Source organism: Cygnus atratus, chromosome 1 (genome assembly GCF_013377495.2).
Source record: "Cygnus atratus isolate AKBS03 ecotype Queensland, Australia chromosome 1, CAtr_DNAZoo_HiC_assembly, whole genome shotgun sequence".
NCBI lineage: Eukaryota > Metazoa > Chordata > Aves > Anseriformes > Anatidae > Cygnus > Cygnus atratus.
The window spans coordinates 71,746,042-71,760,930 of record NC_066362.1 but is presented as its reverse complement, the minus strand read 5'-3'; the positions used below and the strand labels follow the sequence as shown (position 1 = coordinate 71,760,930).

Genomic DNA, 14,889 nt, shown 5'->3' with positions numbered 1-14,889 from the left:
GGGTTTTCTGCTTGACTGGTGGGCACATGGATAATCCATGGCAGTGAATGACTTGAACTTGTCCGTGTGATGGTTCTGACATGGGGTTTGCGCGATGGAAGTGCTTAATATCCCCTATCAAGAAAGATCCTGTTCATGGTAATTGTAGGTTCAGTAAAAATGTTGCAGCTTTCCAGTATCCTGACAGCTCCCTAATGTGACCAAGTAGAAACACTTGAGCTGCCATGCCAGTCCAAAGAAACCACAGGGTAGCTCTGGGATTGCCCATTCCCGTAACATGAGAGAGGGCAGCTCCTTGTACACCATGTTTCCCCTTCGTTTTCCCATCTCAGTTTCATGGCCTCCGGAAATTTTGCACTCAAGTGATGAGTGCATGACTCCCATGATGGGTGTTGAGGGTGTGAGTTCCCACGCGCAGGGGCAGGGTTGTACAACCTCCATATGCTAGAGATGAAGCTCCCCAGCACTCCCTGCTTTACAAAGGAGAATGCAAAAAAAAAGTGCAGTAAAATCCCTGATGTGTGCAGCTAGCTATCTCAGCCTGGAATGTCTCTCAATTGCTCTCCCTGCTTCTTGCTCACTGTCCACAGCACTTTAAAGCCTCATGTGTTTTTGTAGCCCTGCTGTAACCTCTCTCTCAAGCCTTCTGTGGTGCTTTGTGCTAAGAGCATGTGCAAGCAGGATCATGGTCTAGGTGCAAAAGGGGTTGCTGTTTGGATCACAGAAGCAGCCATATCTTTCACCATATCTTGGCTGAACAGAGGTCAGCAGCAGATTTTTCAGAGGAATTTGAGATGATAACCCCATAATGCAAACTTCGTAATCACAGGTGGAAGGGAGTCGGGGAGACCAAAGGGAGCTGGAGTTTCTTCTTAACATCAGGCAGTTGAATTCAAGGTTGACTTCTGCCTTGAAGTAGCAGGCCAGGTGGGCCAATTGTGAGCTTTGCTGCCTCTCTGTGGAGCCTGGAAGGGTCTCCTGCTTCGACTTGGTAAGGCTTTACTCCCATCTTGGTCTGACAATTCCTCTTGCAATTTTTGAACCAGGATATGCCTCCCATATATATTTTATGATGCCTCCCTTGGATATCTATGGACAACAGTCTTTTTTTATTCATAGTAATGAATAATCCTTTCTTAAATCTTACTAAGCTCTTTGCCTGAGTATTGTCTTGTAGTTTTACTTGATGTTATCTTCCTGCAGCCTGTTTCTACCCTCTATTCCACCATATTAGCAGTGACCTTAGTGAATAGATACTTTTTGAGAATGTGGTTCAGCAAGTTTCTTGCTTCATTTATGTTTGCTTGTTTGAGATATTTTGAGGTGCTCAGACAAAAATAGAACCCTATCGTGGCATTTTCGACAAGATTGACCTCCGCAGGCTGCCTTCTCACAACACATGAATGCATTAATATTGCTGCCTGTAAGACTTAAATTTAATTAGCGCAGTGGCTGTAATCATTTTGAGAGAGGCATGAACTTCCTTACTATCTCCTTTCCCCTTCCCTTTCTTTTGCACCTCTGTGTCTTTTATCTGCTTGAGTGAGGATCGAGACCTGAGGGAGTAGCCATCTCCTGCCCCTGTGCTGGGAGTTTCATCAGAGGCAGGCTGAAGGCAGGAGGCGGGGAGGAACTGAACTTCACAAAATCACTAAGGTCACTGAGACAATCTCTGCTCCCTGTGTGCAGGAAATGAGATGTTAATCTTTTCCCAGTGCTGCTTTGCATAAGGTCCATTCCAGAGAGCTGTGTTTGTTTTAATTTCTCTAATTACTGATAGTGTGCTGATTATGCTGCTATAGATTTGACGTGAATTGCTGTATTAATGGGATCAAAAATGAGGAGAAGTCTGCCATGGAAATTGAGGAGACGACAGCAACTGGGGGAAGGGAGGGAAGTGGAGAGTTTAATTCATAACCTGATACTGCAGAGCTCTACTTCTCTTTTTCTGGAGCCTGATCCTTCTTCCCTGGCAGCAGTTAGAGTATGCAAGCTACAACATTGACCAAAATCCCACAATATTTTACTTGTATACCCAGTGCTGTACAGACTCTTAGGGGCTCCGATTTCTTCCCTTCTCCCTGCGTTAGACCCTGTAACTGTGGGTGGTCTCTTGGACTTTTATATCCAGCTGTAGCATTGCACACAAAACACTGGTGAACACTGCATACATCTTCCTTCCCTTTCTTCTTCTCCTGACTTTCTTTCCTAATGATGCTTGCTCTCTTGCTATCGACCCCTGTGCTAATCTTTGGCAGGTTTGCTGGCATAGCCCTGTTGAGTACCCAGAAATACAGGGCCCTCTGAGGCTTTCCTGCAAGCAGCTCCTTCCCACCAGCAGCACTCTCCTCCAAGGCCATTTTTTCCTGCTGACTTACCCAAGGCACCTATGCCTAAGAAGAGTCACAGTAGCAAAGACAGCCCCCCCCCCCCCCCCCCCCCCGCCCCATACTTTCTGGGTCCCTAGAACCTGTCTTGCCACTTTCCATTTCTAGATATGTTTGCTGAAGGAGGTGGAAGCCCTGGTGATGTGTTCTTGCAGAGCTGAACATCCTCCATGATTAGGGGTGTATGGTTGTATGTGCAGAGCATTGGCTTCTGTGGTCCCGAGAGCTACAACCATACATTTCAAACCTGGATTTGCGCAATCCAAGAGTGTGTTACTTCAGGGTTTTTTAAGCCAGGGCTTCCCCAGAATCAAAGAGGGTACCAAAACCTCAGCACACCTGCTAGTGCTGCCCTCTCTGAACACGTCCCACAGGTGAGGAACTGGAGCAGGGTGATAGGATGATACCCAGGCAGCTGGGAGCTTCCCTTTAAAGCAGCATCCCTATGAGTAAGGACAGCCTGCGAGGACACAACAGGTATGTTCTGCCCTTTTACTTCTAATTGTTTGCCCCCCGATAGTTACCACAACCCAAATCTCCATATCTCGACCTAGTGGTACCACCCACTTCTCATGGGAAGCTGGAGGAAGCCTTGGCCATTTGGAGTAGCTAGGGTAAGCAGGAAATGCAATGAGATGGGCACAGAGTGATGGACACACACCAGCAGCCTGATTGGGAAGTGCATATCAACTTTCTCTCTTGGTTGACTTGCCCTGTGTAGTATCATTGCATTAAGTACAGGAATAGGTTTTTATGCAGTGATAAGTCAGCTGCCTTATATCCAACGTAGGTTATTTGCAGACAACATTGGCCATTTTGATTTCCTGGAGGCTGCTGCATAGGTAACATATTTCTTTGCTTTATTAATAAATAAAAAAGTCATTTTGGCATACCACTCAATCCAGCTATTTCAATGTCATGTCATTGGGATAACATAGGGGCTTGCTTACCATGCTTTCTTATGTATTTTATTTTAATTTCTGTGAAAATATATGTCTTGTGTGTGTGCCATCAGAGAAGACTTAATAAAGGCACAAGACTGTTAGAGTGCAAGCTGAAGAACTTTTGTAATGAAGGTCACTGTTTCAGAGTTTAGGAGGGTGTACATTTAGCAAAGGTGTGAAGCTTTTTTTAATTGCAACGTCACTCATCCTCAACTGCTAGACTTTTGGTTTTTTTTTTTTAAACTATTATTTAAAGGTGACTACAAATTTAATTGTACGATTTGGATATACATGTATATTTAAAACACAGCAGTATGAACAATTTGCGTTCCTAACCAGAATTTTCTAATTGTTTAGGTTTTGTCAGTAAAGGATCTGTCTCAGTTCTTCAATGTGAAATCAGTGTGTAGTGGCTTCAGGAGTCTGGTCAGCTGTTAAGTACACTTCCACTTGGTAGTCATGATCAATACAGCTTGTTAAGTTACCTTACTTTTTTTAGACAGGATGGTTAGATCTGAGGTTTTCTCAGCACCTGGATATTTAGTATTTCGTACTTTCCTAGTACAAAGAAAACAAAAAGGTACCTTGTCTTGGTTCTTAAGCATATATCTAAATCAGTCCCTACTAAATTGGGCAGCTGAAAGCATTCTGTGGTCTCAGCAGTCCTGCCTGGGTGGTTGTCTCAGTGGTGCTGTTGGAGCACCAGCCACTGGAGCAACCCCTGGAGTAAACTCTGTGAAGGCTGACTTCCTGTAATCAAGGTGAGATTTCATGGTGAAACTTCCCTGACTCAGTGTGAGCTAAAGAAAGCCTTTCAAAAACTATCACAGCAGGCAAGATGCCATTTGTTTTATCTACTGTGTTGTGGCTACTGGCGAAATGTTAGGGATCTGCTATTTTGAAGTTGTTTGTAGATTCTAGTTGTTTGGGGCTGAGCATTTGATCCCTTGTGGGTTTTCTAGAGTCCCTTGGTGCATGGTGAATCTGGAATGCAGTAATGCCAAACTCTTTCCTAGCACTCATCGCCAATAATCTCAGAGGACCACAACAAATGTGTATTGACTTAGCCTCTTTTACTAGTAGACTAAACTGCAGCAAGGCTCAAGTACACACAATGAGGTTCATCCTGATTCTGCTTCCTGTGCTACCTATCCTGCCTCCCAGGCTGTTGCTTGAACAACCCTACCATTGAACCGTCTATTCTTGGCCTTAATGCAAAGGGAAATATTTAACTGACTGGTTACGAAACTCTTTCAGAAAAAGTTCTTGTAGCAGAGTATCTGGTTGCATAACCGTAAGAGCATGAGATACCAGCCATATTTTGTTTGATGGATCCTGTAGGAAAAGTACCACTCGGTTGTGGAGTTGTGAAGATAAAAAAACATTCTCAAACAGTCTGTTTTTACTGGTATGAAGGCAACAGATATCTCGTGGAAGCGTGACTCTTAAGAGCCTCAAAAAGACTGGAGAAGGATGTGTGACCTCATGCATTCACACTCCTGTGTAGGCAGGGTGCTGTGTATGGTTGAAGCACAGAGCTATGGTAGGTTGCAGGGCTGGAATGATGTTTGCAGTTCTGCTTCCAGCCATGTTACTGACTCATGCTGCAAACAGGGATGATAATTTTTTCCACCAGCCCAGTGACTTGACCTCCCTGTGACTTTACTATTCCACACCTTTTGGAAATCTGGCCAGGACAGTTATGAGGGCTGCTCTTTCAGGATGCACTTGTTAAGTCTATTGCCCTTGAGAGGCACATGCGGTCTTTTTTCAAGACAGCTTAACTCTGAAATTACTTAGCTCATTTGAGCTTTGCTCTTTCTGTAACTCAGGTTGCCTATGTGTCTGATAAAAAGAAAAAGACTTACCTAATGTCTGCAGATTGCTTTGATATTTGGGTTAAAGGTGCTGGAAAAAATGCAGAATTAGTAAGAGAGGACATTTCAAAAGCACAAATAAGAGCCAGAGAGCTAATTCCCCTTTGTACCTTAAAATGTTTTCTGCAAATATTACCAATTCACACATTACTGTGGATATCTAAGTTGTGTGGAAAAAATAACTGGGACAGAATGAATGAGTCTGCATTTCCACAACTTCTTTTTGTTTTCTGCTGTCCTGTTCTTATGAATACTAGGAAACAATGAATCAAATGTATTTACTTAAAACAGTACATCTCCATGCAACTGTCTTGGTATTAATCAGGTTACCATATGCCTTTAGGAGGTTAATCAGTGCTGAGGGAAAGGCAGCTTGTACTGCATGCATTACATCTTGTTTTGGTACAGCACCTTCTGGGTGTTGAGGGAAATGCGCTGGATTCTAGATTTAGTTTCATCTGCTTCTTTTACTTTCCTCCTGCTGTTGGCCAGTGAGAAGGCCCTTTGAAGATGCTCAGCACTTGACTTTGCAGTGGTGATTTGAGTATTTGTGTGAGCATGAAGTGGGACCTGAGGTCGGTCTGCACCCTGTGTTCTCCAGGGGGAAAAGGACTTCAGGTTTCCCATCTGTCCTCTAGTGCCTGTTTGCAGAGGCAAGCATCTGTGTGGCTGTGTTTCAGAAGTGTTCCTCTTTTTATAAATATTCTATAAACAAAGCGAGCAGCTGCAGTGTGGTTCGATTATCTGAGCTGTGGATTGCAGCAGGAAATGCTAGGAAGTGGCTGGTCTTGTTGCTAATCACTTGTATGTACACCACTGGTGAGAAGGTGCAAATTCCCAGTGAGGCTGCAGGATGTGCTCTGGGCATGGATCTGAACCTCCCAGGAGTGTGAGGCCTAGAGCGAGCCATTTCAGGTCAGGGAATGAACTGTGTAAGTTAGAAGCAGAATGTTTTATAGTTCCACAGGTGTGTCTTTCAACCATGTCCTAGTGAACATCCCTGTTAATGAAGAATACCTAAATTCATAAGAGCTGATGGACAAAAGCCGAGCCTGAGTGGACAGAGTAAGACACTGTGGAAGACTGGAACATAAAAGTGAACAATTTGCGGTACCAAGTAGTATGCTGAAAGCCGGGGAGGCTGTGCTCACAGAATTAGCAACGTAGTGGTGGTGGAGTGAGAATCAGCCCGCCATTCCACTCAGCCTAAACCCAGAACAAGTAGTGTTAAAACGGATTGCTTATTCTCCATGTGACAGTCAGCAGCGGTAGCTACAGTACAGTGGTGGGAATCCAGACATTGAGGTGAGACTCCTGCTTCTACCTGAGCAGGTACCTGATAGCAGCACCTTATGCCAGGCTGACCTGGGCTTGGTTAGAAGCAGTGGCTGAGAGACACGGGACTTTCTAGGTGTTGCATGTCCCTTTTCTCTTTGGACATGTCACCTAGTCTGCCCAAAGAGTTTTCTGCTTTAGTATATTTATTTACTCATATTGTACAAAGCTCTACTTCCCTTTGCTGGCAGTGAGGGTGCTAATGTTATGTTGTACAGGTGCCTCTATCAGTGTCAGTCCAACTCCCTGTTGCACAGCCATGATAATGTTGTAGTTTGTAATGGAAGTGATTACTTTTTCTTTCTCCAACAGGGCTTGTCATTTCCACTTGCCAGAGATCAGGGTGAGGGTAGGGAGTTGGGCCTATACTGTCCTGCAAACACTTGGGAGCAAAAGCAGCTCCTTTTGCTTCTACAGAATGTGGATGTAAATCCACGCTCTTTGCACCGCCATCATTAAATGTTGGCAGCCCAATTCTGGGGCATAGCATGCACTGCCTTCCAAGAAACATATGATAATGATTTCTTTATGTTTCTACTGAATTGTGGCTATGTTTATTTACAAAGGGTAAAATTTATTTTGTGATTGGAGGTCATGTTTAGAATATGGAAGAGTTTTCCCATCAGATCAGATGAAATTTCAGTCTTGAATTTCTTGGCAGACATTTTCAGAATTAAAAAAAAAAAAAAAAAACAAAAAAACAAAAAAACAAAAAAACAGTGACAGTTATGAACCTAACACAACATTCGCAGATTGTCCTTTAACTCTATTTTGCTGTACTTGCTTAGCTGCTTTCTGTATGCTGATTTATTTGGTTGCAAGATAAACTACTTCAAAGAAAGTGCTAATAACTAGTTTAGGTGAGAAGAAAAAAAAAGTGCCACATTACTCAGTGGTAGATAGGGTACTTTTCAGTGATAGTTTGGTTTTCTGTAGCGAAGACAAAACTAATGTCTTTAAAATGCTCTGAAGGTGTGAACTGTTGAATACTTAATAAACATGCTCAGATCTTTGTTAGCACAAGATTAAGTGTTTTTAGTGCTTTCTGTAACAGTACGCCTGCACATATAATGTAGTTGCTGTCAGATTTTCACCGACATAAAACCCACTCAGGCTCCCCACTTCTGTGTCACTTCCCTTTCCTCCCCTAGCAAATTTCTGAGAAGACCCTTGGAAACTTCTTGGGCCTCCTGAAAATTAAAACCATCACTGTAAAAGCTGCTCAGTCTCTGGCTGCAGGCTCGGAGCAGGCTGTGGTCCAGCTGTGACCCCCAGTGTTGTTCGGTCCCACCATGCACACCCCTCCATCCTTCCTCCTGCATCCCCCTCCCCGGCTCGGTTTCACACCTCTGTTCCAAAGTTTACCTTGTCCTCTCTTTTTTTTCTACCCTCCCCCTTGCTTTCTTTTTAACAGCAGGAAAGAATTTCCTACACACCTCCAGCGAGCCCGGTACCAAATCACACTTCCTCGACACCACTACATGTCCCAGTGCCTCGAGCGATAAGGATGGAGGAAGACATGATCAGACTGCCAGCACACCTGCGTGAGTGTCAGTGCGGAGGCATGCCTCCTTCAGCTGAGGAGGGTGCCGGGCAGGGTGAGGGGGTGATTTTATTTACTTATTTATTTTCATGGAAGAGAAGTGGGGAAGCCCTTGGCTTTAGACTTTTTTTTTAAGCTTTTGCTAGTTTGATTCTCTATATATTATTTTTAAAAAATGGAAATCACTCAGTTACAGTGCAAATGTTATTTTCTGTCATCTTCCACCCGCCACTTCTCATCAAAGTTTGGGCTTATTTCTCATGACAGGGAAAAACATGGAGGTTTTATTTTGATGGGAAGCACTGTGCATCTGTCCACGTAGTGGGAGTTGCTCAGTGATGTGCTGTGGCACAAGGTCAGTTTCACAAACTGACAAATGTATTTTTTAGGCTGTTACGGGTCTCAGTAGTAAACGCTCCTGGTGCCCAGACACACTACTACGGCACTGACAGAAGCAGTGGGGAAGGAGGAAGAAAGGGCCTAGCTGTGCACAAAAGGATGCTGCAAAGGAGGAAGGGCACATCCCTGACATTGGAACAAAAGCTGGAGCTGGGGGCGAGGCAAGAGCCAGGCACTTCCTTACTGAAATGATTTAATGTTTGAGGAATAGGAAAGGCCAAGGGCTGTTGGCCAGTGAGAGGTGAATTAGTGAGATAGGGCTGGGATGAGGAAGTGTGGAATTTTCCTTTTTAGAGAGGAAACAGTTCTAATGTAAATAGAGAGGTTTTAAGAAAACTTTTTTCAGGTGTCACATTCCTGGGGTAGTCGAACAACAAGCAGCAACAAGGTCAGCAGCAAACTAACTAACTTTGTGTTGCTATCCCACAGACGTCTTTGGGATTTTAGAAAAGGAAATGGTCTTTGAGGTAGTCTATTTAAAAAAAAAAAAAAGTCCATGTTTATCACGAGATGTTCTCATTCCTGTCCTCAGCAATCTTCAGGCACATTCCTTTTCTGGATGCAAACTGTTCTCCCAGCACTTCAGTAATCCTGTGCTTGCTCACTTGCAGGCCAGTGAGTTGCACTGCCCCAGGATCACTCCTTGCCCATGCTGTTTTCTGCACAGTTGTGATTTTGCCTGCTGTCGCCTCTTACTCCCTTCTGCCTGTGCTCTGCAGCATAGCCCAGGTTGTACTTCTGATGCACAGGAATGCGAGCTGGCACCGCAGCCTTTCTGACTGGCTCTGGCCTCTGCCGGTATTCCAGAGCTCCCAGAGCATGCTGCCTGTGCATGTGGCTGCTGGCCTCTTTCCCCAGTCCAGGGAGGACTTGCTGTGGCACTTAGAGTGCATTTTGAAGATTATGTCAAAAATTTAGAGGAAAAAATCAGGCACAGAAGCAGTGCTTCTCCACACCGTGGCTTTTAGCCCGAGATTTTTTTTTTCCTTTTCATCCTATTAGTTGGTGCTATTTAATTCTTCATTGGGAGTCACTGCCCTTTCCAAACCTAGGATCATGGCTGGCTTTCGAATTAATTATTGCCTTCCCAACTGGGTTTAGCAGATGCACAAGACAGGAGGGTGGAGACCCTTGATACTGAAAGAGGTGGGGCACTCAATGTATTTACTACCAGCTTCCTTCCCATCAGCTAGCCGGCACGCTAGGTAAAGTGTGAAGTTTAAAGGGTTTTCTTTCAGTCAAAGCTTGTTTATCTGCTATTTTAAGTGTGATTCAACTTTTGCCTCGATTTTTTATTTATTTTTGTTTTGATTGGCGTATTTTTAAACTTGCAAGGAGGCTTTCATCCCATTAATACTTCCACACCAGTCTGATGTGCTATAGTGTAAAAACATAGAAGATTGATCATTAAGCATCTGTGGAATATCCTTCCACAAAGTCGGCGTGTCAGATAATAAACAATGTGAAGCACGTTTACATAGCCTTACTAGTTATGGTGCATGTCAGTATAGTGTTTTTTAGCTCAGTATGCAATAATTGTCACATTCAGAACCACCGTTTAAAGTATACAGATTCATAGCTGAGCCAGAAGGGACCGTTATGCCATTCTAAAATAATTTCTGTTATTACCTGAGTTATAGTAGCCTTAAGTTCAGTAAGTGTTTGAGCATGTTATGCTGAAAGATTTCTTCTCTCCATGTAAATACTTAAGTGATGAAGAGGATAGAAGGCCTCTACATAAGTTGTTTCAATGCTTAATTATCCTCCCTATTTGTTGCTTTTTTTTAAGTGCCCTATTTATAGTTTGAATTTTTCAATCTTCATTTTCAAACTATTAGATCTCATTATCGCCTTTCCTGCTAAATATTGTCAAAAGACTACTCTTGATATAGGTGCTTTTTTAGATAAAGTCACTTCTTAACCTTTTCTTGGCTAAACTGGATAGGAAGCTGTCTCAAAGCTGTCAATCTTCCTGTACAGCTTCTAGATTTCAAATTATTTTTGTATCATCTCCTGTGAACTGTTTCTTACCTAAGACATCCTTCTTAAAATGAGGACATCAGAGCTCAAGATCATATTCCAGGAGCAGTCTTCCTAATACCAGGTATAGAAAAAGCTAAGTACCTTTTGGATTTGGGGTCATGAGGTTCAAGAGGTATTAACATGGGATTTTGCAAATCGTGCATGTACCCCTCTCACTTTTTAGAGATGTCTGAGGCACAGATTTGGACCCAAATCTGAACTACCTTAAAAGGGAAAGTAGCCATGTTCTAATTCAGACTGTGCTACTATGTATGAAGACTAGATCTAGATCCAAAGTCTGAGGGTTTTTTAAATCTGAGTTTTTGTTTGGTTCCATTCTTATTATTGTTTTTGTTGATTAGATAAAGCATTATATAAAGATTAATAATCTCCTTTAACCCTCACTCCAATGCAACAGAGAAATCTGGTAAGTGTCTGCAGCCATGCACAGAACTGGTAGTTGGAGAGGGCTCCCCTCATTCTCTATTTCCATGAAATTCTGATGACATTTACCAAACCAAAGGCAAGAGTTCAGTGTCCTAAACTGTATGTTTTCATTTCTGCCAATTTGTAAATTCAAGAGCTGTGCTACAAGTGCAACTGTGAAAGTAACAGTTTGCCCAAGCACTGATTTTCACCTTCAGTGGCAATGTAGGGGGAGAAGAACAAGAGAGAAATGTTTCAGATGGACCATGAAATGCACTCGATAGATTCGGACTGTGTTCTGTGCCCTCCTATTAGAAATTTCACTTTTGCTAATGTTTAAGAGCACTTCAAAGGTGCTAATAGCCGATAGTATCTGGACAATTAGTAGAGCAATTTTTTTTGGTTCTATAAATTATTCCTCACTGTTTGGTGAGCACATGGTTCTTAGCTATGCTGACCTGACTTGATCCAGAGACTGGAGAAAGGAGAAATGAAAAGTTTGGAAGAGTGGAACGCATATCCCTCTTAGCTGCAAGCATACAGAGCACTTCTTTCTCTTTGGTCAACACAGATTGAAGTCTACAGAGAAACCCCTTATCCTGGGGTTGATGTGAAAAGTTTTTTCCATTCTTACACCTCCTTTTCTTTTTTAACTAGCAAGTTTCTTCCCAGCTACTACTCCTGTAGTATAGAACTACAGTGTAATCAGCTGTATTATTTATAAAGCTGTGGAATAGTGAGAATAATTTCCTGATAGTGCAACATTTTCTCTGGTATTGTACTTCTCTATAAGAGACTTTTGACCCATACTTATAAACATAGACATTAGCCTAACATCCACTTCTTATCTATTAAATAAGTATTGGGAGCATTGTAAATAAACTGTCAGTGGAGAGCTGGAGACTGTTTTCCTCTATTTTAAGTATGTAGTCAGAATGTACAGTCATCTCCAGTTTGCTCTTTGTCCCTGGTGTGTGTGTTGTGGTAACTTTGCAGCAAATCTGATCTCTACCAGACTGCACTGAAGTCAGATAGAGAGAACGTTTGGAAAATGGAGATGTTTACCAAGGACTCCAGAGAAGCAAGTTCAGTTCTCTTACAAGGCTCTGCCCTTGGTGTCTTCTGTGACCTTGGGCATCTTGATTTAGCTTCCTTACTCTAAAATGAAAAAATGGTGATTGCATAGATTTTTTTAAAAGTTGTGAAGATTAATCAAGTGTATGCCCAGATACTGTGATAATGGAGAATGCTGAGATAGGTGGAAGCTGTGAAACTATTTGCATACCCCTTAACTCCAAGGAAGCTTACTTCATATTACAACGGAGAGAAAGTTTTCTCTCCTTTTTTTTAACAGATTTTAATACAAAAACAAAAACCTTTTTTATCTGGTTCAGTGTCATTAGTTACTCTTTTTCTGCTATGGCCAAAACCTTGGCGTAAAAAACTCTTGGAGCTGAATAGAGGGAACTCCATTTAAGTTATGGATATGTCTTAATATGCAATGAGTCAGAGAAAACAACCTTTTTTCCTTTTTTTTAATATACAGAATAAAAATAAGGTGTTTTGCCTTCTCTTCTAGAACAGCAACTGTAATTATGTGCTTAAAGGCTTCATGATTATTTTTTTTTATGTTCAGAGAGAACATAAAACTTCTTTAAGAAGAGAGAGAGAAATATCAGTGCTGAAAAAGGACTTGTTGCATGCTCTGATCTGTGTCTTTGCCTGTAGAGCAGCATTCCCCCTTACACATTTCTGTCAATTTGTACGGTCTGATTTTTATCTCTGAAGGGCATCTTCCTTTGGGAACGCATGTGTTTGTTTAAGGAGATGGACATTATCTCACAGGCAAAGATTTCACAGTGTTCTCTATTGATACAAGCGTGAACAAGAGTTCATTTCTTCCTCTGCACTAATTACTCTTCTTTCTTTAGTGTTGGCATCCTTTATATGTCTGCAGCCCATTGTCATAGCAAGGCACGTTGCACATTCTTTTCTGTACACATGAACCAATTATTTTTGGCAGCAACTAACTTTTCTTGCTCTTGCCTTTCTCTGAACTCCTGACAGCCTGCACTGATTTTCAGAGTAAAAAGGCACCCCCAGAGGTCACAGTACATGCATCGCCTCAAAAGGGAGACCTTTTACATAGGGAATGTGGTGTTTGTCATCATGTTGACTTCACTCACTTTTTAGGATGGGGGCTTGGGAGGCAGAGAAAGATGGAAACCTCTTTGTAAAATTCTTTGAGAACTCCTTGTTTCAAATGTAAGCTTGGGTTCTGGTCTTTGGTTTTCCAGTCTGGGATATGTTCCAGGCTACAGATGATTTTGATGAACTTCAGAGCATATAGTTCTGGTCATATACAGCTAGTCTGATCATATTTTTTATCTTAACATCTTTGTGTCCCTTGTATCTACTGTCTGTTCTACTGCCTTCATTGAGGAGGACAGAAAGGAAATCTGTTTAGTTTTCTGACATGATTGTATTAAGGGCTTTAACTTTTAAGTGAGTACTTCATAGGAATCTTCCTGCATGCCTTTTTTTATTGGTATTTGAAACTCTAATTCAGTGGAGAACAGTCTGGTGACTCTGTGCTGGTTGTATATCTTCATGACCCTAGCTGTACCACATTCTGCAAAAAGGCCCTCTTTGTCACGGTTAAGTCAGGACGTGAGTAGAAGGGCAGGCCAAGCTTTCAGTTGGTGGGTACTTTAACCTAAGGCATCTATCAGACCCAAAATTAATTTAAAGCAAGCAAGCAAGAGTTTCTCTTTCCTGATCATACATTGATGTTTATATGCGTCATTTGTGTTTTAAGGGCACCAGTTTTCTTTTTTTAAGGGAATGCAGGAAACAATTAAGAAGGAGGAGGAAACAGCAACACTGTCAGGGTTGCCAAGGATCCATTTTTTCTGTGTAGTGTCTATTAATTATGCTACTCCTTTTATTAATCCTTTGGCACCTGTTAATTATTCTGCAATTTTGGCTAGCAGCTGGAACAGCCACTTTGAAGCATTAAGCATATTGTTATTTAGTTACTAGAATATTTAGTGCGTTGGACTGAAAGTATGTAGTGAGACGGGAAAAAAAGCCCTTCACCCTAAGCCACATTTAGAGCAGCAAGCAATAAAAATATTTGCTTTGGAAGGATCTTTGTGGAACAAAACTAACTGACGCACATTCAGGGAAAATAAAATAAAAGCTTCATAAGACAAAGGGACTGTGCGAGGTGGCCAGAATGTCAAATTAATGACTCTGAGACTAATCCTGGTCCCACTGAAATGAGTGCTATGATTCCCACTGAATCTAACAGGATCTGAACTGGCCTCTTTCTGAGATGATTGGCTTTTTCCATACCCCTTTTTGCTCTTCTCTCACAATATGGCCACTTAAGCCTCATTCCTCCCTCTTGCTGTCTTTTATAGGCTCGCCTCTCCCCCTCATCTCCTTTCTATGTTTTGTTTTATTCTCTCTCTGGGTAGCTTGTACTTTTCTAAGAAATCCCAATCCACTCAAAAAACAAACAAAAAAACAGACAAATAAAAAAACCCACACAAATAATAATAATAAAAAAAACCAGAATAATTGCACTGTTCACTACCACCTTGCTGTTTGGAATATTTGATCTCTTTGCTGTTTGCATCTTCTTCCACTGTGGGCTTTTCTTGCACATTTATATTGTGAGCTACTAAGGGCAGGGTCTATCTGTTTACACTGTTTAGCAGTGCCTCCCTTAGTAGATCATAATTCATTTGTGGTCTTAAGGCACAATTTATAACTCATAATCTATTGACAGGCTGGCTGGACTGCGGAAATGCTAGCTAGCCGTCCTTTCAGCCTCAGTGACCATTATTTTGGTCAGCCCTAGTGAAGTGACTGGGCCTGGCTCCTTCATGACTGTGAATTACATCTAGTTGTTAGGATGAAAAGCATGAACAAGGGAGAGTATTGTTTGA

General features: G+C 42.1%; 1 protein-coding gene across 4 annotated transcripts in view; it reads left to right on the top strand.

Annotated features, from left to right (window-relative positions):
- ETV6 (ETS variant transcription factor 6) overlaps nucleotides 1–14,889 on the top strand; it is a 146,584-nt gene that overhangs the window by 38,678 nt on the left and 93,017 nt on the right. For 2 of the 4 annotated variants that reach the window (XM_035551067.2, XM_035551069.2), the window contains exon 2: nucleotides 7,958–8,141. The exons of 1 other annotated variant lie outside the window; for it this stretch is intronic. In XM_035551067.2, coding sequence (XP_035406960.1) covers nucleotides 7,958–8,141 — 184 coding nt within the window. The remainder of the gene's footprint in view (nucleotides 1–7,957; nucleotides 8,142–14,889) is intronic. One more of the 4 variants, XM_035551068.2, reaches the window with a different exon arrangement.